The 21,983-nt window shown below is 42.7% G+C and overlaps 1 protein-coding gene across 1 annotated transcript in view; it reads left to right on the top strand.

Moving 5' to 3' along the window:
* Window positions 1-21,983, top strand: part of NR2C2 (nuclear receptor subfamily 2 group C member 2) — a 126,416-nt gene that overhangs the window by 83,161 nt on the left and 21,272 nt on the right. The window contains exons 3-7 of the mRNA XM_042782278.1: window positions 4,081-4,281; window positions 6,186-6,288; window positions 14,270-14,449; window positions 17,019-17,166; window positions 17,606-17,699. Of these exons, the coding sequence (XP_042638212.1) occupies window positions 4,081-4,281; window positions 6,186-6,288; window positions 14,270-14,449; window positions 17,019-17,166; window positions 17,606-17,699 (726 nt within the window). The remainder of the gene's footprint in view (window positions 1-4,080; window positions 4,282-6,185; window positions 6,289-14,269; window positions 14,450-17,018; window positions 17,167-17,605; window positions 17,700-21,983) is intronic.

Raw genomic sequence — 21,983 nt, 5'->3', positions numbered from 1 at the left:
ACTGGTCCATGTTAGCACAGTTGGGAAGTAGTAAAGCAAGCATTCCGTTCATGTCTCTCTAGATACAAAGGCCTTCCTCATGGAGCATAAGCTCAGATGTTTATAGGGCCAGGCAACAGTGAAGGATGTGGGCAAGGGAAAGATTAGCAGGAACCAGAGAGCCACGCCCCATCTAAAGGGCCAGCTACCACCCAGTTCCCACCAGTTGGTGCCATGGAGAAATTTGGGTCCTGGGTGGCCAGAGCTTCCAGTTTGTCAGGAGAACTGTAAATCAGATTTTTATGGAAAGTATTGTTAATTTTAAATATTAACAACCAACTCTTTAAAAAAAACTTTGAAGTTGGACACTAGAAGTCAAACAAAAGTTATCCAATGACTAGTATAGGCCAACAGGCCATCAGTTTGCAGGCATTTCTTTACAACAGAAATATGGAGCCCAGCCTTGGTAGACGAGAGACCTGGCAACATAGAGGAGAGTGGTGGAGAGAATATTTACATGTTAGAGCTAGAGAGGGTCTTGGATTGATAGAGGGCAGTCAGTTCTGCTGGAATGTAACATATATCTTCCTAAAAATCCCTATGGTATACAAGAGTGAACAATAAAACCATAGGGCAAATGAGAAAAATGGGGTTAGTGGCATAACCTTCAAAAACTGTGTCAGTGACACATTTAAAATCAGATATAAACCTAATAAATACTGCACAGGTTTATACCTATAAAATGGCTAAGAAAGATGTAAAGACTGCAATAAATATGGCACTTTACCTTGTTAAAAATCTGAAGATTACTTGTGAAAAAGAATTGCATCTTGAGAATTGTAAAGTGGTGGAAAGAGGGTTTTCTGGTGGAAAGAGGGAAGTTGTAACACCAGATCGATGGAACTGAGGTAGCTGATAGGTGTTTGAGATGTGTTCATGTATTCCTACACAGCTCAGTTCAACTGGGTATTATTTTCTTCATTCATCTAAGTGTTTCTCACAAAGAAGTTGTGAATAAACAAACACAAAATTTGCTTTGGAACAAATTTGCCTTTTCAGAGCAAGCATTACAGCAGCACTGACTATAGCCAGGCTGGGGAAGCCTTAAAAATCACACAGAGGACAAGACATCCCTTCTTACCTTGCTTTGTTTTGTTATTTTTGGCAGGCAAGGAATATGAACATCTGTTCCAAGTAAATAAAGAAATTAAGTTTGCCTCTGCTCCACAGGGGACATAACCTTAGTGAGTTTTGAATGTTGTTGTTGTTACGTGCCATGGAGTCGAACCCTACTCATAGTGACCCCATCTTGGGTTTCTGAGGTGGTATCACTACAGAAGTAGATTGCCCAACCTTCCTTCCAAGGGGTGGCTGGATACATACCCTCATTTTAATGGTTTTTGAATCTCATTAAACAAGAGTCTAGCTGCTAGTGTTTATTAACAAGGTCCCTATTATGGATTGAATTTTGTCCCCCAAATGTGTCAGCTTGGCTAGGTCTTGATTCTCAGTGGTTTGGCAGTTATGTAGAGATGTAATTTGGTAGTTATGTAATAATGATGTAATCATCTCCCATGATGTGATCAGCCAGTGGTATGGGAATTAAGGTGAGATGCAACACCTTTAATCAGGTCACATCCTGTTGTTATTGTTGTTATGTGCTGTCAAGTCGGCCCCGACTCATAGCAACCCCTCCTTGGGTTTCCGAGGCAGTATCACTACAGAAATAGATTGCCCCATCTTCCTTCCGAGGAGTGGCTGGTGGGTTTGAACCACCAGCCTTCTGGTTAGCAGTCAAGTGCCTTAGGCACTATGCTACCAGAGCTCCCAGGTCACATCCTAGTTTAGGTGAATTTCCCTTGGGTGTGGCCCCACCACCTTTTATCTTACAAGAGATAAAAGGAGAGAGAAGCAAGCAGACAGAAAAGGACTTCCTATCACCAGGAAAGAAGAGCCAGGAGCAAAGTATATCCTTTGGACCTGGGGTCCCTACGCTGAGAAACTGCTATACCCAGGGGAAGATTGCTAACAGGGACCTTCCCCCAGAACTAACAGAGAAAACCTTGCCCTGGAGCTGGCATCCTGAGTTCAGAGTTCTAGCCTCCTAAACTGTGAGAGAATAAATTTGTTAAAGTGATTCACTTGTGGTATTTCTGTTCCAGTAGCACTTAATAACTAAGACAGTCTCTGTTTACCTAATGGTCATCCTTGGGTTCCAGTAGGGTATTAGGAGATTTTTTTTTTTTTTTTTTTTTCCATGCCTAAATTTTTAATTTTCTTCATGGAGGAGAGATCTCTAAATGGCCACTATAGACATCTTGTGAGGGAGAGGATAAACAAACAGAATTTAAAAGCTGTAAGTAATTCATTGAACTTATATGAGCTTTCAGTCTTTAGGGGGCAAAGAAGACAAGACTAATCTGAGCTTTGGAATATATATTATGTACAGCCACCAAGACCTTCTGTCCCAGTCTAGACATAGCCAACCTACCCCAGCCTCATACCTTCCATGTTTCAACCAAGAGAATTAGGGAAGACCCGAAAAGGAAATGTTCCTGTTCTCCTGTTTTTTCTCATCTTGCTCTTGCTGGGCTCCCACGCTTAACATACTTGACCACACCTTTGCACAGCTTCCTGTCTTACTTCATTCAGGTGTTTGGTTAAATGTCACTCCCTCAAAGAAATGTTTCCTTCCAGAGTTGCCCCCTGCATCCTTTCCTATGTCACTCTCTGACGCATTCTGCTTCACTTCCCCATGGCACTTAGCAAAGACTATTTCATCATATCATCATTCATGGTCTGTTTCCCCTGCTAGAAGGTTAGCTCCATGAAGGTAGAAACTTTGTTTTGTTCAAGTCCTTTTCTCTAGATCTAAAACAGTGCTCAACAAAGAATGGGCACTAAGTAAACATTTGTTAAATGGTGAATCTTTTTTTGGCTTGTGTCATATTTTTATTTCAACAACCAAAATTGTCTGGTTTCCAGATTGGGTCATTGACAGAGCTATTGTATTAGACGCTGGGTTTATTTTCTGAAACTTGGAATTCCATTTCATAAAACAACTATCTATCAAGGGGTGGTACAGATGCCAGACCTGCACTTAAATCTGCTATGCTGTATAAAACCAAACCCAAATTCTAGCCAGAGATGCAGCACCTGCCCAGGTCCTAGCAACAACAGCCCCCAGAGTCTCATTAGTAGTGAGGACCTGCTGGTGTCCTAGAGGAGAGGTGGGTAGTGTTCTAAGCTAGGGGTACATGTAATAAGAAAAGGGCAGTATAGGGACTAGAACAGCTTCAACAAACTTGATAAGTAGGCATAAAAGAGGTTGGTTGTGCTGCAACAACTATTTTTATAATAGCTGGTGCAGTTAGTCAAGGACTCTGGTAGGAGATGGGTTCCAGCAGCTGTGGCCCCTGAAAAGTGGGGGCCCTTAAAGGGCTCAATCAGGAGTTATGCAGCGTTAGTGCCCATTGCTTCTTTCCATGTGCCTGGCCTGTGCTGGTCCTGAGTCACACATGGTCTCTACCTTAAAGACCTCAGAATCAAGAAGTGAGAATAAGTTGGATGGGGGGTAGAAGCAGGGTCAATCAATGGTGAGTCAAGTGTGTGTCAGAACAGTACTCCCTGTATTCTGTCAGCCCAACCCAGCATGATTTCTTCCCTTCAGAAATAACCTTTCTTCAAAGCAGTCAGTCTCAGGATTTTAGATTTCATGCATATGCATCAGCAGCATTAAAAAAGATTAGATTTGCCCATATTTTTTCTTTTTATTATGCTGTCAAGGACATTATTCTTTTTTAAGTTAAATTTATCATCTACTACTTATTATTGCCTTCATTTCATAAAGGAAAGGGCATTTTAATGCTAAAAGTAGTAGGAAACATAAAATCCTAGAATAAGACTAACCTGGAAATTAGTTTCTGAAGAACTCACTATTATGTTTTATCATTCTCATTTCATTATGAACTGTGAAATGGCATCTTGAACTATGTTTGCTTAAGGCCTGGCGTTTGGCAACCAACACTTCCAAGCACCACTTGTTTGTGTATAGGATGCACAATGCTCCTTGAAAGCAAGCCTCTATGTTGTGTCTTACAGATTGTGACAGACCAGCAGACAGGACAGAAAATTCAGATAGTCACCGCAGTGGACGCCTCTGGATCCCCCAAACAGCAGTTCATCCTAACCAGCCCAGATGGAGCTGGAACTGGGAAGGTGATCCTGGCTTCACCGGAGACTTCTAGTGCCAAGCAGCTCATATTCACCACCTCTGACAACCTCGTCCCTGGCAGGATCCAGGTAAGATCTGCTGTACAGGCATTCATTTCAGCACTTATGCTACTGAGCTTGTTCCTGACTCTTTCATCTACTTAAAAAAAAAAAAAAAAAATACTCACTGCCATCGCGTTGGTCTAACTCATGGTGACCCCCATTGGGTTTCTGAAGCAGTAAATCTTTACAAAAGTAGATTACCCCTTCTTCCTTCTGCACAGCAGCTGGTACATTTGAACCATCAACCTTCTGGTTGGCAGTCAAATGCGTTAGGCACCGTGCCACCTTACCTCTGCAGTGGAGGCCAAATCCCTGCCCTAAAAGCCCTTTGGGGACCTGAAAACATGGTAGGTTGCTGCATTGGCCAGAGTAAACAAACAAATAGCAAACAGGTGGCAAGGTTCAGAGAACAACAAAGTGCAGTGCTCAGAGGGGATGGAGGTTGAACCAGGAAAAATCAGTAGTCCACTGGAGGAATTTTCCTATCTAAGGCTACATGGTGGCAGCCCTTGGCCCACCACCTAGGGCTGATGATAGCAGGATGAGCACTGACTTGTGCCTGACTTTGACCTCTGCTTTGTCCAAATCGTCAGACATGGTCGTCCCTAGTCTTTGTCCTTCCTAGCTCCTGTGAGCTGCTGGCTCTCCTACCCTCAGCTCTTGCCTCCATCTCTGCCCTGGTGTTCTCCCTGCCCTACTCTGACAGGGAAAATTAGGGTTAGGAGTGGGGCATAGGAGAAGTACAAGGAGTGTTGGGCCAAGGGCTGAAAGGAAGCAGAGTTGTTGCTCAGCATAAGGTTGGGAAGCACAAATTTCCTACCTTAAAGGAATAGAGACTCGAGACCGATGTCCATTCTATGTTTAGTCAGGGTCAAGATGCTTTCTTTGGGACTCTCTACTATGAAGAAACTTCAGGAAGGAACAGATTTTTTTTTTTTTTCCTTTTAATAGATCCGGGTTCAGAATACCAGTGTGTTTGCTCAACTTTTAAAAACTACTTTTGGGACATCTTATACTACAGTTAGTAAATACTGTCTCCTCCTTCCTTTATTTTCGGAAGAAAGGTTGGGCAATCTACTTCCATAGAGATACTGCCTCGGAAACCCAAGGAGGCCTCGGTAGGAGTCGAGCCAACTCCACGGCACATAACAACAACAACCTTCCTTTATTAGAGTACATTCTAATCATCTGAAATAAGCATTCCTCCTTTCTTATTTAGAATGCTGTTCATTTGTGAAAGGATGGCTGTAGATTTTGTTGCATATTTCACAAGAAGTGATTCTACATAATGATTTCTGTATATATTCCCACCATTGGCTTGAACTCAGGCACAAGTTAATAACAGCTATTTTTCCCCCCATTTTCATATTGATACCAGTTAAAATTTCTCAGAGATGAGTAGCAATGTTTGTCACTTAGAAAGTTGGTACAAATGAAGAAGAAAAAGCAAGTTTCAGAGGCTACCTATTTTAGTCCTCTTACTTCCAACTGGCTCAGTGAGGAAGCTAGTTATTTAATTAATGGAGCGTGACTATTGGCTTCTCTGCCAAATACTCCCTTTGCATACTTTCATGTTGTTTCATGGGAATAGGCAGGCTGCCAGAAGGACCATAAATATCTGCATGTGAGAGTATCTGTGTGTTTTTTCCCACATGGCTCCAATCCTGGGTGGCTGAGGTAGCCAGAAGGAGAGCACTGATGAGCAGAGACCAGACCCTGCCTGATCTGGACAATCACCCACTGCAGGGATGTAGTCAGTGAGCAGCAGAGCCATTTTGGGTATGAGATGAGATTGTGAGATGGAATTTTCCCAGTAGTTCACATGAATCCCTGCTTAGAAACCCAAGATTAGGAATTTACAGTTAAACATTACTTTGCTCAGTGATCTGGTTTTTAATCACCACCATGTTTGTTTTCTGATTTCTTCTTAGATCGTCACGGATTCTGCTTCTGTCGAGCGTTTGCTGGGGAAGACCGACATCCAGAGGCCCCAGGTTGTAGAGTACTGTGTAGTCTGTGGAGACAAAGCCTCTGGTGAGTAACCCAGGTGCACTGGGTGCATTTCATGAGTAAAGTCATGAACCACATTGGAGGTCAAGCCAGGACAGTAGTTAATGAAAAGAGAGCATTGCTTGTAGGTTCTAAAACAAAAAGTCACTTTTCTTACTTGAATAGTAATGTAAATAAACCAGTTTGTCACGTTATTAAGATCAAAAGGAAATGTCAAGGAGCTTTTCTGTGATTTGTAAATATTGGTTCAATGTCTAACATCCAGTTGTTACTTACACACTACTAAGAAAGTAATAATTTCTTTAATCTAGTTAATATTTGCACAGTGCTTTGCTATTCACAAGATGTATTATTTGTGTAATCCCCCTTCATCATAACTGTACCACTTACCTCATCCTCTCACTATAGCCCCATGTAATAAACTACTACAGTGGAGAAGGAGGGAGCATGTGGTTCTGGCTGAGTCCCAAGGTCAGGAAAGTGTTCACAGAGGCAGTCACACACCTGAGCCATGATAGTTGTGCACGTGTTGGGTAAGGCAGGAGAAAGGCATTCCAGCTAGTGGAATAAAGGCCCAGAGAGTTTATTGTCCTCATCTTTAGTGAAGAGAGCTCATGGGCTTCTGTGGTTAGAATATGGATGCAAGGAGACTGGAGATATCTGGCCCAAAAGTTCAGACTTTGGCCTGCTAGCACTGGGAAGCCATAGAAGATAAGAGATGCAGGCATGGAGGAATGGAGACACATTTGATGAGGGCAAAGTTCCAGTGAGTCCAGGGACACAACACAGGCTTGTGGTTTGTGGGGCTGCTGCTTGGTTCCACTTTATTCTGTAATCACAGTACTCACAAGAGCCTAGAAGAGATTCTGGTTCTAGCTGGCGGAGGGTAGAGGGGTGGGAAAAAAGAGAGAGAGAGAGCTACTGGACCTCTTAGGAAGACAACTCTGTTGTTAGGTGCCGTCAAGTCGTCTTTGACTCATAGAGATCCTGTGTACAACAGAATAAAACATCGCCTGGTCCTGAACCAGCGCCGCAATCCCTGCTATACTTGAGCCCATCACCACAGCCACTGTGTTAATCCATATCGTTGAGGGCCTTCCCCTCTTTTGTCAACTGTCTACCTTACCAAGCATAACATCCTTCTCCAGAGAATGGTCTCTTCTGATAACATGATCAAAGTAGGTGAGACAAAGTCTGCCCATTTTCGCATCCAAGAAACTTGCCGGCTGCACTTCCTCCAGGACAGATTTGTTAGTTCTTTCAGCAGTCCATGGTACTTTTAGCATTCTTCGCCAGCACCACAACTCAAAAGCATCAATTCTTCTTCAGTCTTCCCTATTCATTGTCCAGCTCTTACATGCATATGAGACGATTGAAAATATCACGGTCTGTGTCAGGTGCACCTTAGTCCTCGAGGAGACATCTTTGCTCCTCTGCCCTTGAAAGAGGTTTTTTGCAGCTGACTTGCCCAGTACTATGAGTCGGATCCAACTTGACGGCAATGCATATACATTTTCTGATGTCCTGACTGCTGCATCATCCATTGGCATCAATTGTAGAACCAAGCAATGTGAAGTCTTTGACAACTTCAATCTTTTCTCCATTTATTGTGATGCTGCTTATAGGTTCAGTTGTGAGGATTTCTTTATATTGAGGTATAATCCATACTGCAGACTGTATTCTTCAATCCTCATCAGTAAGCACCTCAAGTCATCCGCACTTTCAGCAAGCAAAGTTGTGTCATCAGCATATTGTTGTTGTTGTTATTTGCCGTCGAGTCAGCCCTGACTCATAGTGACCCCTCCTTGGGTTTCCGAGGCAGTATCACTACGGAAGTAGGATTGCCCAACCTTCCTTCCGAGGAGTGGCTGGTGGGTTTGAACCGCCAGCCTTCTGGTTAGCAGTCAAGTACCTTAGCCACTGTGCTACCAGTTAATTAGCCTTCCTCCAATCCTGATGCCACGTTCTTCATATAGTCCAGCTTCTCAGATTATTTGCTTAGCATACAGATTGAATAAATATGGTGAAAGGATACAACCCTGACGTAATCCCTTCTTGGTTTTAAACCATGTAGTGTCCCCTTATTCTGTTCGAACAACAGCCTCCAGGTCTATGTACACGTTCCTCATGAGTACAGTTAAGTGTTCTAGAATTTCCATTCATCTCAGTGTTATCTGCAGTTTGTTATGATCCACACAATCAAATGCTTTTGCATAGTCAATAAAACACAAGTAGACATCTTTCTGGTATTCTCAGATGTCAAGATCCATCTGACATCCATAATGATATTCCTTGTTCCATGTCCTCTTCTGAAGCCAGCCTGCATCTCTGGAAGTTCTCTGTCAATACACTGCTGCAACCGTTTTTGAATTATCTTCAGTAAGAGTTTACTTGCGTGTGATATTAATGATATTGTTCAATAATTTCCACATTCTGTGAGATCACCTTTCTTTGGAATGGGTACAAATATGGATCTTTTCCAGTCAGTTGTCCAGGTAGCTGTCTTCCAAATCTCTTGGCATAACCAAGTGGAGCATCCGCTTGTTGAAACATCTCAATGGGTATTCCGTCAATTCCTGGAGCCTTGTTCTTTGGTAATTCCTTCATTGCAGCTTTGACTTCTTCCTTCAGTATCATTGGTTCTTGATCATATGCCACCTCCTGAAATGGATGAAGATCTATCAGTTCTTTTTAGTACAGTGACTCTGTGTATTGTTTCCATCTTCTTTTGATGCTTCCTGCATCATTTAATATTTTGCCCATAGAATCTTTCAGTATTGCAACTCGAGGCTTAAATTTTTTCCTCTGTTCTTTCAGCTTGAGAAATGCCGACCGTGTTCTTCCCTTTTGGTTTTCTAACTCCAAGTCTTTGCACATTTCATTATAGTAATTGGCTTTGTCTGCTTTAGCTGCTCTTTGAAATGTTCTGTTCGGCTCTTTTATCTTGTCATTTCTTCCATTTGCTTTGGCTACTTTCCGCTCAAGGACAGGCTTCAGAGTCTCTTTTGTCATCCGTTTTGGTCTTTTCTTTTTCTCTCATCTTTTTAATGACCTCTTGCTTTATTCGTGGATGATGTTCTTTATGTCATCCCATAATTCTTCTGGTTTTGGTCATTGGTGTTCTATGCAACAAAGCTATTCTTTAGATGATCTCTAAATTCAGGAGGGATAAATTCAAGATCATATTTTGGCTCTCATGGACTTGTTTTAATTGTCTTCAACTTCAAGTTGAACTTGCATATGAGCAGTTGATGGTCTGTTCCACAGTCAGCTCCTGGTCTGTTTTTGGCTAAAGATACTGAGCTTTTTCCATTGCCTCTTGCCACAGAGGTAGTCAGTCTGATTCCTGTGTATTCCATCTGGCAAAGTCCACTTGTATAGCCACCGTTTGTGTTGTTGAATAAAAGTATTTGCAATGAATAAGTCTTTGGTCTTGCAAGATTCTATCATGCGATCTCCAGCATTATTTCTGTCACAAGGCCAAATTTTCCAACTACAGGTGATTCTTCTTTGTTTCCAACTTTTGCGTTCCAATCACCATTGATAATTAACCATCTTGATTGCATGTTTGGTCAAGTTCAGACTGCAGAAGTTGATAAAAATCTTTAATTTCCTCGTCTTTTGCTTTGGTGGTTGGTGCATAAATTTGAATAATAGTCCTATTAACTGGTCTTCCTTATAGAAGCATATTATATATCACTGACAGCTTTGTATTACAGGACAGATCTTGAAATATCCTTTGTGATGATCAATGACACGCCATTCCTCTTCAAATTGCCATTCCCGGCATAGTAGATTATTATATGGTTGCCTGATTCAAAATGTCCAAAACCTGTCCACTTCAGCTCACTAATGCCTAGGATATCAATCTTTATGTGTTCTATTTCATTTTCAACAACTTAACAATTTTCCTAGATTAATACTTCGTACATTCCATGTTCTGATTATTAATGGATGTTTGTAGCTGTTTCTCCTTAGTTTGAGTCATGTCACATCAGCAAATGGAGGTCTCAAAAGGTTTCCTTTATCCGTATCAGGAAGGTTGGTTCTACTCTGATGATGCTGCTCTTTCCCAGTTGTATTTTGATAGCCTTCCGACCTAAGTGTCTCCTCCTCCTACAGTGTATGAGAGTGTTTCCAGGCTATTCGTATAGTTGCCTAGTATTGTAACAGACAGTGTTTCTCTGCTATTCATAAGGTTTCCTTGGCCAATTCTTTGAGAAGTGGATGGCCTCCTCCTTCTTCCTAGTCTGTCTCAGTCTGTAAGCCATGCCGAAAACTGTGCACCATGTGCAGCCCCACTGGTACTTGAAACACCAGTAGCACAGCCGCAAGCCTCACAGCAACATGCCCCACCACATGACTACCTGACAGACAAGTTTGTCTCCCTTAGCTGTTTGAAACCTCTCCATCCTTCCCTTACCTGGATCCCTGCTACTTGCTCACTCTGTCTTGGGTGCCCTGGATTTCCTTTTCTTTCCCCTCTGCTTTTCCTGCTGTTTGGGGGTTGGGGCCAGGGTCCCTCTCCTTACTGGATCCATCTGCTGCTTGCTCACTCTCTCTTGGATGCCTTGAAGACAGTTCTAGGCAAGCATCTATAGAAGATAAGGAACTCCACTACCCCTACAAGCTGGTAACACTATTCACTCTCACTGGTGCCCTGCCTCTGCTCCTACCCTTTGTTCTCATAAACCAGCCCATCTCTATCCCTTCTCTGAAGCCCTCACCTACTTCACCTGCTTCTTCTACAGGGAAACAGTAGTGCCTCTGGTCTTAGTCACCAGTTTGTACAGAACTCTTTAGGAATTTGTTGCACTATCTTATAATTGATTCTTCACAGGTCTGTCTCCTCCTCCCAGGCTGAGAAAGACCATGTCTTATCCATCCATTTCTGTGCCCCATCTTCTTGTTTAGCAAGGAAGAGGAATTCAGCAAACTTTTGAACCAATGAATAAAGCATTAACATAACAGAGGTCACAGAATCTGCTTGACTTCCCCATTCTTCAGTCTTCTTCTGGGCTTAAAGAAAAGACCTAGTCACAGGATTTCCCATGCCAGTGTCGCAAGATATTAAAGGTCCCCCTAAGGGAGAGCAAGCTCAAGAAAATGGACTATAAGGAAAGAAAAAGCAATGTATACAAAAGTAATTTTAGCAAGATTTTTTTTCCCCTTAAACGAAAGTTTATTTTTAACTGTACAACAGGCTCTAAGACAATACTTCATTCTAACTATAGGTGACAATAGAATGTTATAGCAGGGAATCTAGATATTTAAACAGGAATAACCATTGCCTCAGTCACAACAGCTTATTTTTTGTCAGATTTCTTAATTTCACCACTGCTCTGGGGGCCCTTCCCACAGCCTTACTTTTAGCTCCTCTAGTTCTTCTGCTCTTCTTTTTCTTTCTTTCTTTTTTTTTTTTTAATTGTGATTTGGGTGAAAGTTTACAGAGCAAAGTAGTTTTCCATTCAACAATCCACACGTTTTGCGGCATTCATTGTAATCCCCACAGTGTAACAGCACTCTCCCCTCTTCCTCCCTGTGTTTACCACCACTTCATTCATCTTTCCTATTCCTTCCTGCCTTCTGAGCTTTATTCAGGAAAAATGCTGCCCTTTTGATCTTGTATGGTTGATTGTTCTAATGATTACTTTCCTCCCTGGTGTTATTGTTCACCTTATTCTGTCATTTGGCTGAAAGTTGAGCCGTGGGAGTGAGTTCAGTTCCCAGCTTAGAGGTTGTCTAAGAGCCATAATCTAAAGAGTTCCACCAGTCTTTATTAGACCAGTAACTTGTCTTTTTATGATTTTGAATTTTGTTCCACATTTTTTTCCCATTCTATTTGGAACCTCGTATTGTGATCCCTTTCAGAGCAGTCAGCAGTGGTAGCTAGACACCATCTAGTTCTTCTGGTCTCAGGGTCGTAGAGGCTGGGGTTCATGTGCTCCATTAGTGCTATGGACTAATTATTTCCTTATATTTTTGAAATCTTCTGATCTTCTTTTAATTTCTTCTTGAAAGCTTTACCTTCCTTATCCAGTTCCTTGACTTGCTTCTTGGGCTATTCCAAAGGCTCGTTCTTGTCACCTTTGTGGCCAGACATCGCACCTGCCACCCCTTCCCCAGACCCTGCCACCAGAAGCAGTCTAGAGTACAGAAAAACAGCACAAAATTGAAATCCTCCATATATGCAGTCTGGTTTTGCATATTAGAGCTTGGCACAGTGGGGATCCTCTATTGTTGTTAGGTGGCATTGAGTTGGCTCCAACTCATAGCAAACCCATGTACAATAGAACAAAATACTGCCTGATCCTATGCCATCTTCATGTTCCTTGATATGCTTGAACCCATTGTTATAGCCACTGTGTCAGTCCATCTTGTTGAGTGTCTTCCACTTTCTTGCTGACCCTCTGTTTTACCCAGCATGATACTCTTCGCCAGAGACTGGTCCCTTGACAAAAATAGGTGAGATGATGTCTGGCCATTTTCACTTCTAAGGAGCATTCCAGCTGTACTTCTTCCAAGACAGATTTGTTTGGTCTTCTGGCAGTCCATGGTATTTTCAGTATTCTTCATCAGTGCTACAATTTAAAGGCATCAACTCTTCTATGGTCTTCCTTATTCATTGTCCAGCTTTCACATGCATATAAGGTGATTGAAAATATCATTGCATGGGTAAGGTACACCTTAGTCTTCAAAGTGACATCTTTAAAGAGGTCTTTTGCCCAGTGCAGTACATTGTCTGATTTCTTTACTGCTGCTTTCATGGGCATTGATTGTGGATCCAAGTAAAATTAAATCCCTGACAACTCAATCTCTCCATCTATCATGCTATTGCTTATTAATTCAGTTGTGAGGATTTTTTTTTCTTTATGTTGAGGTGTAATCCATACCGAAGGCTGTAGTGTCCTCCCATTAGGTCTTTTGTATACTAAGAGCATTGAGGTAAGGTCCTTTACCAGCAGTCACTTAACTGCTCTGAGCTTCAGTTTTTCCATCACTACCTCATGAGTAAGTGCTTCAGGTCACTGGCACATTCAGCAAGCAAGGTTGTATCATCTGCATATCACAGGTTGTTAATGAGCCTTCCTGTAGTGCTGATGCTGTGTTCTTCTTCATATAGTGCAGCTTCATGTAGCCCTCTGTACCCACTATAAATGGCTATTCTGTGAAATGTGTCATCCCCAGCAATGTAGCTATGAAATTGGGTTATGTAAAAAAGACAGAGCCAGAAGAGCATAGCCACAGTCATTCCCAGCTGGGATCAATGAGGCCATTCGTGTGAAAGCACTTTGTGAACTAGGAAGGGTAAACTGAGAAAGGAGCTCTTTCTAATGTCACTGGTAGTCCAAGGTTAGAGATACCAAAGTAAACAAGATTAAAACAATGAATAATGTTTAATAAATACATCTTTAGGTTCATGTGTTCAGAAGTCTGAATACCTAAGCCAGGTGAGCTATGTGGCTGCCTTAGTCTTCGACCTAAGCAGTCAATCCCCCGGAGGAGGTATAGGGTCTAGGAGATGTCTTAGACAGATAGAGTAAATATGTGAGTGAGACACTCTGTGTGATAAAACAGCACAGTCATGATGGGTCTGCTTTGTACCACCCTTGGTAGGACAAAGGAGCTGAGGAGATTCATAAACCCAGGACTACAGGCTAGGACCAGGTGTCCACAAGTGGACAGTGCAATTCAGCTATCATCTGGAAGCTTCTCCCTTCCAGGTGATAGCTTTTGAGGTCTTTTGTATATTAAGAGCATTGAGGTCAGGTCCTTTACCAGCAGTCACGTAACAACTGCTCTGAGCTTCAGTTTTTCCATCATTATCTCAAAGATTGTGGATAAGTCATAGGCACAGTGCTGAATGTTCAGGCAGTCGCCTGCTGGTTTCCAGGTGGCTATTGCTGCCTGACATTGTAGCTCCTGTCATTTTGCTATACCTACCTTGAAAACAAGGCCTGCTTATGTCTTGGCAAACTGAGTCATGCACCCTTCTTCTTTTCAGGTCGTCACTATGGGGCTGTCAGTTGTGAGGGTTGTAAAGGTTTCTTCAAAAGGAGCGTGAGGAAAAATTTGACCTATAGCTGCCGGAGCAACCAAGACTGCATCATCAATAAACACCATCGGAACCGCTGTCAGTTTTGCCGGCTGAAAAAATGCTTAGAGATGGGCATGAAAATGGAATGTGAGTAAGAGTATTGAAAATTACAATGAGTAAACAGAGAAGGAAGAAAATGAGCAAGTATCTATTAAGAAATGGTTCTATATCTTGTGTTAGAGTACTTTAAGAGAAAATATCCACTCACAGTTCATTCTGGTTGACTGTGGGTCAGCTATAAGATTCATAGCCAGTAGACCTATGGTTGGTCAATTCCTGTGGTGTGTGTGGAAAGCCTTATTCCAAATCAGTCTGGGAGATAGCTCAGGGGAATGGGATGAACACAGGCTTTGGAGCAGAGATACCAGAGTGCTGCCACTTAAGAGCTATGAGGCTTTGGGAAAATATGTCACCTCTCTCAGCCTCAGTATCCTCATCTGTGAAACAAAACTCCCTACTTTACATATGGCTTTGAACATTAAGTGAGCTTATGCTTTACTCATTATTTTCTTAGCCCCTGCATTCAACAAGTGCTCATTATAAAACCAAAACCCACTGCTGTCGAGTCAATTCTGACTCATAGCAGGCAACCCTGTAGAACAGACTAGAACTGCCTCCTAGGGTTTCCAAGGCTGTAAGTCTTATAGAAGCTGACTGGCTTATCTTTCTCCTGCAGAGTGGCTGGTGGGTTCAAACTGCCGATCTTTGGATTAGCAACCTAATGTTCTAACTACTGTGCTACCAGGGCTCCTTTTTGTTTGTTGTTGGTACCCAGAAAATAATCGCCACCACCACCCACTGCCAGAATAAAGCAGGAAAGAAGTGCTCAGGTAGATTGGGTTCTTGCCATGGCAGGAATTTGACCCTGGCTTGATTCTGTTTGGCGCTCTGGTGGCATAGTGGATAAGGCACTTGACTGCTAACTGGAAGGTCAGCAGTTCAAATCCACCAGCCACTCTGCAGAAGGAAGACAAGGCGATGTACTTCTGTAAATATTTACAGCCTTGGAAACCCAATGGGGATCACTGTGAGTCAGAAACAACTCGATGGCAGTGAGTTTGTTTTCGGTTTTTTAGTTTTGATTCTGTTTAGGAGACATGGTGCTTGGATCATTTCTACATGATGTGAGCGCATCAGCCTTTTGAGGAATGTAAGTCTTTCTTTGGAGTTGCTCATTGAAGAGTTTAAATCTGGAGCTCTCCCAAGCCCCCAGGGGTTGGCTCCACCTGGCCTGGGCATCTCTCTTTTGGGGCTGGGTCCTCTGCTAAGCCCTCCGTTCAGCTGGGATTGTAGAGAGGGAGGTATTGCTCCTGGGGATGGGGCAGCCAGATATGGTCTCAGGCCCTTCCTTCCAGCTCCTGTAGACAGAATATTTGTGATTAGGAATTCCAAAACCAGACCCTCATCCACAGGAACCAATCAGCATTGAAGTTTGTTTCCCAGCTAGTGGTGAAAACAAGAAGACCAAGATCCAAAGTAGGCAACAGAGAGAAATCTGAAGAGAGTGGATTTGGGTTTTTAAACCATGGTAGAAAAACATAGGTTAGCAGAGGCAGGCACACTAGGTCTGGGGGGCAGCAGGCTGCACCCCCAGCAGCAGGGAGAAAAACGGGTGCTTGACCAGTCCTGGTGGCCCTGGACCTGGGACCACAGGCTCTTGCTGAAGGTGCTATCCTTCTCATCTCATGCATGATTCCCTAGAAAGGTTAGACACCAATACAAATGTTTAGTGTTTGCATTTCTGGAAAAAGAATGCTGCAAAATTCACCAGGGAACAGATGAAAATTTGTTTGTTCTTTGAGAAATTGGAAGTATCAGCCTGATTTCTGTCTAGTGTGTATTTATTTTATCCAGTGATACTGTTCTTTCTCCAAAGTAAATGAATACATACATCACTAACTTGGTGTGGAATGGGCCCATGTTGCCAAGTTGTGCTGTTTTTTAAGAGTAAATATTTTTACTGAGAACATTGGCTGAAATTAGTCTTTTGCAATCACAGCTATAGCTACAAACTCAAGACTCAACAATATTTCAGTTTGGTTAGTAGGATGTCTGAATTTTAGTCTCTGGGCATATCCCTTACTTGTTTTCTTTAAAAACATCTTCATTTTCTTCAGTTCTTTCTGGCAGGTAGACCTGTTCTTATACCAGATTGCTGGAAAGAGAGATTGTTAGGTATGATATAAAACTGACACCCATTACAATTTTCAGGAACTATTGTTTCCGATTTGAGTTAGAAGTTAGAATGGTTCTTCTATGATTTGTGGCATTGGACAAGCTCTCTGTTAAGGGCCCACATGAAGATGAGGCATTTCTCATCATGGAGAGAGTTCCTTTTGTTAGTAGCAAGAAATGCAAACACAAAGGGCTCAGTGTGGACCTCCCACAACGGGCAAACGTCCTGCTGCAGTTACTTAGCATGCAGCACCTGCTATCCTGAGCTCTTTTTACACCTTTTTCATTTGACATGGCATTGTTTGGCATTGAACCTTTCTCTCCTTTGGCTGAAAAGTCTACCACCACTAATCTAGCACCAGAACTTAGCATCCTTGCAGTAATTGACTTACTGAGGGAGACCCCTTATTTTACCATGAGCGGGATGTATTTTATATTTGACTCTTTTCTCTAAACGTGAATATGTATGTTGTCATTTAAGCTGTGCAGAGTGAACGGAAGCCCTTTGATGTGCAACGGGAAAAACCAAGCAATTGTGCTGCTTCAACTGAGAAAATCTACATCCGGAAGGACCTGAGAAGCCCTCTGATAGCCACCCCCACATTTGTGGCAGACAAGGATGGAACAAGGTCAGTCCCCTGGTTTCATGAAAGGTGGCATCTGGAGCAGCCTTCAGAGCTGATCATTTAATTTAATTCAAAAGGAACAGAAGGAGGGAACGTAAGAAACCCAAAATGTATCTGGAGAAATGGAGTTGAGAGTACTCTGATAATCTGAAAATAAAGACCAAGCTAACTTTATTGGCAAAACTGCCACAATCTCCAGTCAGTCTGGAAAACTCTGGGGGCCGTTCATTTGTATTTGATGCTGTCTCAGACCACAGACTTAGCTTTGTATACATCTCCTTGCAGAGAGAAGGAGGTTATTCATCATTGAGGATGCACCTAGTTAAAGTTTTTCTGTCATTCAGACACCTCTGCACCCATGGAGGGGACAGAGAAGTGCAACATGATCACACTGTGCATAAAATGTTGGAAGCTACTCTGAGTTTCTTTATGTCTTAAATAGACAGACAGGTCTTCTTGATCCAGGGATGCTTGTGAACATCCAACAGCCTTTGATACGTGAGGATGGCACAGTTCTCCTGGCCACGGATTCCAAGGTAATGTCCTCTACCTACTCTCTCTCTTCCTCCACTATGTTGATAATGTGCTGCTGCTTTAAATATGTGTCCCCTCCTTCTTCCAGACCTATAGAGACCACACTGAAAGCATGACCTTCTGTATCTCTGTTTGCTTCTTGTCATGACAGAGCCTCCTGTTACTTGTTTGAGGGATGCTGATGGCTTTGTAGAAACTTCAGTCAGGACTACCTGCTAATAGTCATTATAACACATCAGAATTTAGAGTTCAATCTGGAGAAAGTTCTGCAGTTCTATGCTCTATTAAAATTTTATTTTCTTGGCATACAAATTGGAAAACTACTGGCATGCTAAGGAAGTGTAGGTACTTATCCTAAGAGGGCCTTTTGCAAAAGCCTCCAGTTCCTTTTTATTAAATGATCTTCAGGAGGAAGTACAACCAGGATTCTAATAATTCTAAAACTTTGCTAGAGCAAATCAACCATAGGGAATTTCACTTGTTGTGGACAGAGATGCTTGTTAATCTGAGAGAGAAAAAAAACTGGCTAACTCTATGAGGATAACCAAGGAGGTACGTTTTGTCCAGGCAAAGGAATCTACCATTCTCCATGATACTGGGTTGCAAAATTGATCACTTTTTTTTTTTTTTTTTTTCCCATTTTGATGTTCCTGATATAAACCAAGGCTGAGGTCCAATTTCTGTACTCTGAAATGGATGACTGGGTAACTGAGAGCCACTCTCAGCACCAGAGCTAAGCTGTAGGGTTCTTTCTCATTTGTACTCATGTACATTAATGTATACACTTGGAACAGGAAAGACCATACTTTTCTGGGAAAGAGAAAATAAAAATTAGAGCCATTGGCTGGCATGGAGGCCTGCTCCCTGCTCATTGGTCCATTGGCTGGGCTCTGAGCTGCCTGTCCTTGATCCAGTAGTGATGTGTGTGCAATAGGCTGATGAATTCCATCTGGGTTGCTGCTCATCACCCAACAAACATTCTGGCTACACCATGGGGTACAGAGAAAGCATAAGCCTGAGAGGAAGGCCTTTCTGAATTTCCTTACAAAACCCTGACCACTAAGGGATCTCCAGGCAGCCATTCTACTATCACTTCATACAGAGGACTAAGAACAGGTATCCCAGAAAGCCCCATGCCCTTTATAGTCACCCTACACTCCCTCCCCCTGCGCCCCACAAATCTAGGTAAGTACTAACCTAGTTTCGTCTCTATAATTTACCTATTCTAAAAACCAAAAATCAAACTCACTGCTCTTGAGTTGGATCTGACTCATAGTGACCCCTCTTTGGGTTTCCAAGGTGGTATCACTATGGAAGTAGATTGGCCAACCTTCCTTCTGAGGAGTAGCTGGTGGGTTTGAACCACCAGCTTCATGGTTAGCCATCAAATGCCTACGCTACCAGAGCTCCCTTACCTATTCTAGACATTTCATATGAACAGAATCATAAAATATATGGTCTTTTGTGATTGGCTTCTTTCAGTCTATATGTTTTCAAGGTTCATCTGTGTTGTAGCATGTAGCAATACTTCATTCATTTCTATGAGTAATTTCCATTGTATGACTATTGACTATACACATTTTATCCGTTAATCAGTTGGCTAGACCTTTATCAGGAGCTCTGGTAGCATAGTACCTAAGGCACTTGACTGCTAACCAAAAGGCTGGCAGTTCAAACCCACCAACCACTCCTCAGAAGGAAGGTCGGGCAATCTACTTCCATAGTGAACTGCCTCAGACACCCAAGGAGGAGTCGCTATGAGTTGGGTCCGCCTTGATGGCACATAACAACAACAGACCTTTATCAAATACAGTTTGTAAATTCTTTCTCAAATTCTGTGAGTTGCCTTTTAACTGGTTTGGTTGTGTGTGTGTGTGTGTGTGTGTGTGTGATTTGGGTGAAAGTTTACAGAACAAACTCACTTTTCATACAGCAGTTCACACACACACTCTGTCTCATGACAGTGACTACAATTTACCACAATGCAATAGCTCCCTTCCCACTTCCTCCCCATAGTTACCTCTTCCCTGTGTCCTTCCCTTCATGCACCCCTACTCTCCGAAATATGTCCCTGTGCATACACAGCCCTTCTATTTTCCCATGATTATTCTCTCCAGGGAGTGTATCTGCCTCAGGCAAATGTCCAACACTCATATGCCTGTCTTTTGTTTGGCTGGTAGCTACAGGTATGGGTTCAATTCTAGACCTGAAGGGCATCTAGGGGCCATAGTCTTAGTGGTTCTACCAGGCTCCATCAGACCAGCAAACCTGGACCCCCTTTTTTTTTTCCAAATGATTTTGAGTTTTGTTCCACATTGTTCTCCTACTCTATCCAGGATCTCCTACATGATTACCCTCCAAGTGGTTGACCGTGGTAGCCAGGCACCATCTAGTTCTTCTGGTCTCATAGTCGTATAGGCTGAGGATCGCATGGTGTACCAGTCACTTGGACTATTTGTTTCCATGAGTCTTTGGTTTCTTCATTCTTCTTTGCTCTGGATGAGGAGAGACCCATTATTGCATCTAGATGGCTACTTGCAAGCTTTTAAGATCCCAGTCACTACTTGCCAAAGTAGGAGGTAGAACAATGTTTTGTGTAGTATGTTATGCCAGTTGAGCTTGATGTCCCCTGCGGCTATGGTCCTACACCCACAGGTCCAACTACTCACTCCCTCTGGGTAGCTGGCTGTGCCCAAGAAGTGACATCCTTGTCCCTTATCAGCTCTACTACACACCTGGGAATTCTTATAGAACATAGCAATACACTTGTAGAAACGTCTGCCAACCCTATACATGGTCTTGGGCACACTGCCCGCTACATAGGCATACCTAATAGTTCAGCCTGTCCATCCACGCAGTACTGTATGTGCAAAGGGTTCATCTTTGTTTTCTGTACCTCCCATGTACCTCTGTGTGTCGTCTTCTTCCTCAGTGCCACCATGTTGATCACTCACATTTGGTATATTGCCCTTCTCTTCACCCAAATCAGTACTTGGCTCTACCTATCTAACAGTGTTCCCTCTCCTCCCCTCCCAACCCTGGTAACCAACAAAGAAAATTTCCTTCCATATATAAACCTTTCCTTGACTTTTTACAGTAACAGACTAATACAATATTTGTCCTTCTGTGATTGGCTTATTTCACTCAGCATAATGTCCTCCAAGTTCATCCACATTATGCAGTGTTTTGCAGATTCTAGGTTATTCTTTAGGGTTGCATAGTATTCCATTGTGTGTATGTACCATAGTTTGGTTATCCATTCTTCCTTTGATGGACACCTAGTGTTCTGGTTACCTAGTGCCGCTCTGACAAGAAATATACCACAAGTGGGATGGCCTTAACAAACAAGAGTTTATTCTTACAATTTGGAGGCTTTAAGTCCAAGTTCAAAGTGCCAGGCCTTGGGCTTCAGCTCTGCCTCCAGCTCCTGGCCCATGGAGCTAGAAACTTTTCTTCACTCATGCAGCTGCTAGCTGCTTAGGCTGCCAGGCCCAAGATTGACAAGTAAAAAGGTACAGTCCTGATCTTACCAAACCACACAGCAGGCCATTAACTTAAGTCCATTGTAAGTCCCAAGGTCGGCAGAGCATAGCAGGCTACTGAGCAACAACACAGATACATGGAGGGTCCAAGTGTGCCATAAGCTAGAGACCATACTCAAAGATTCCTCCTTATATACAGGAACAGATCACATACCCAAAGGCAGCTACCCGGCTGCTTGTGGTAGATCCCACCATGTAGTTGACTGCCAGTCTCCTCATGGGGATTAACTACCACCAGCTGCCCTGCCACTCAACCAGGCCCAGCCAAGTTGACACACAAACCGAACTATCACACCTTGGTTGTTTCCATCTTTTGGCTGTTGTAAATAGTGCTGCAGTGAACATGGGTGTGCATATGTCTATTCTTGTCCTGGCTCTAACTTCTTTAGGTTATATACCTGGTAATGGAATCACTGGGTCAAATGGTATTTCTAATTCTAACTATTTAAGGAATTGCCGTACTGCTTTCCACAGTGGTTGTACCATTTTACAGTACACTGCTGGTGTATGAGAGTGTATGAGAGTCCCAATCTCTCTGCATCCTCACCAGCATTTATTTTCTGTCTTGTTGAACTTTGCTGCTAGTACAGGCAGAGGCAAGATGTTATCTCATCGTTGTTTTGATTTTCATCTCTCTAATCGCTAATGGGGAGCTCTGGTAGCATAGTGGCTAAGACACTTGCCTGCTAACCAGATGGCTGGCGGTTCAAACCCACCAGCCACTCCTCGGAAGGAAGGTTGGGC

This window comes from Orycteropus afer, unplaced genomic scaffold (genome assembly GCF_000298275.1).
Source record: "Orycteropus afer afer isolate SDZICR_OR568_19922 unplaced genomic scaffold, OryAfe1.0 scaffold00282, whole genome shotgun sequence".
In the NCBI taxonomy this organism is placed as follows: Eukaryota; Metazoa; Chordata; class Mammalia; order Tubulidentata; family Orycteropodidae; genus Orycteropus; species Orycteropus afer.
Note: the sequence above shows the minus strand (reverse complement) of the source record. Positions and strands in the feature narration are given on the sequence as shown.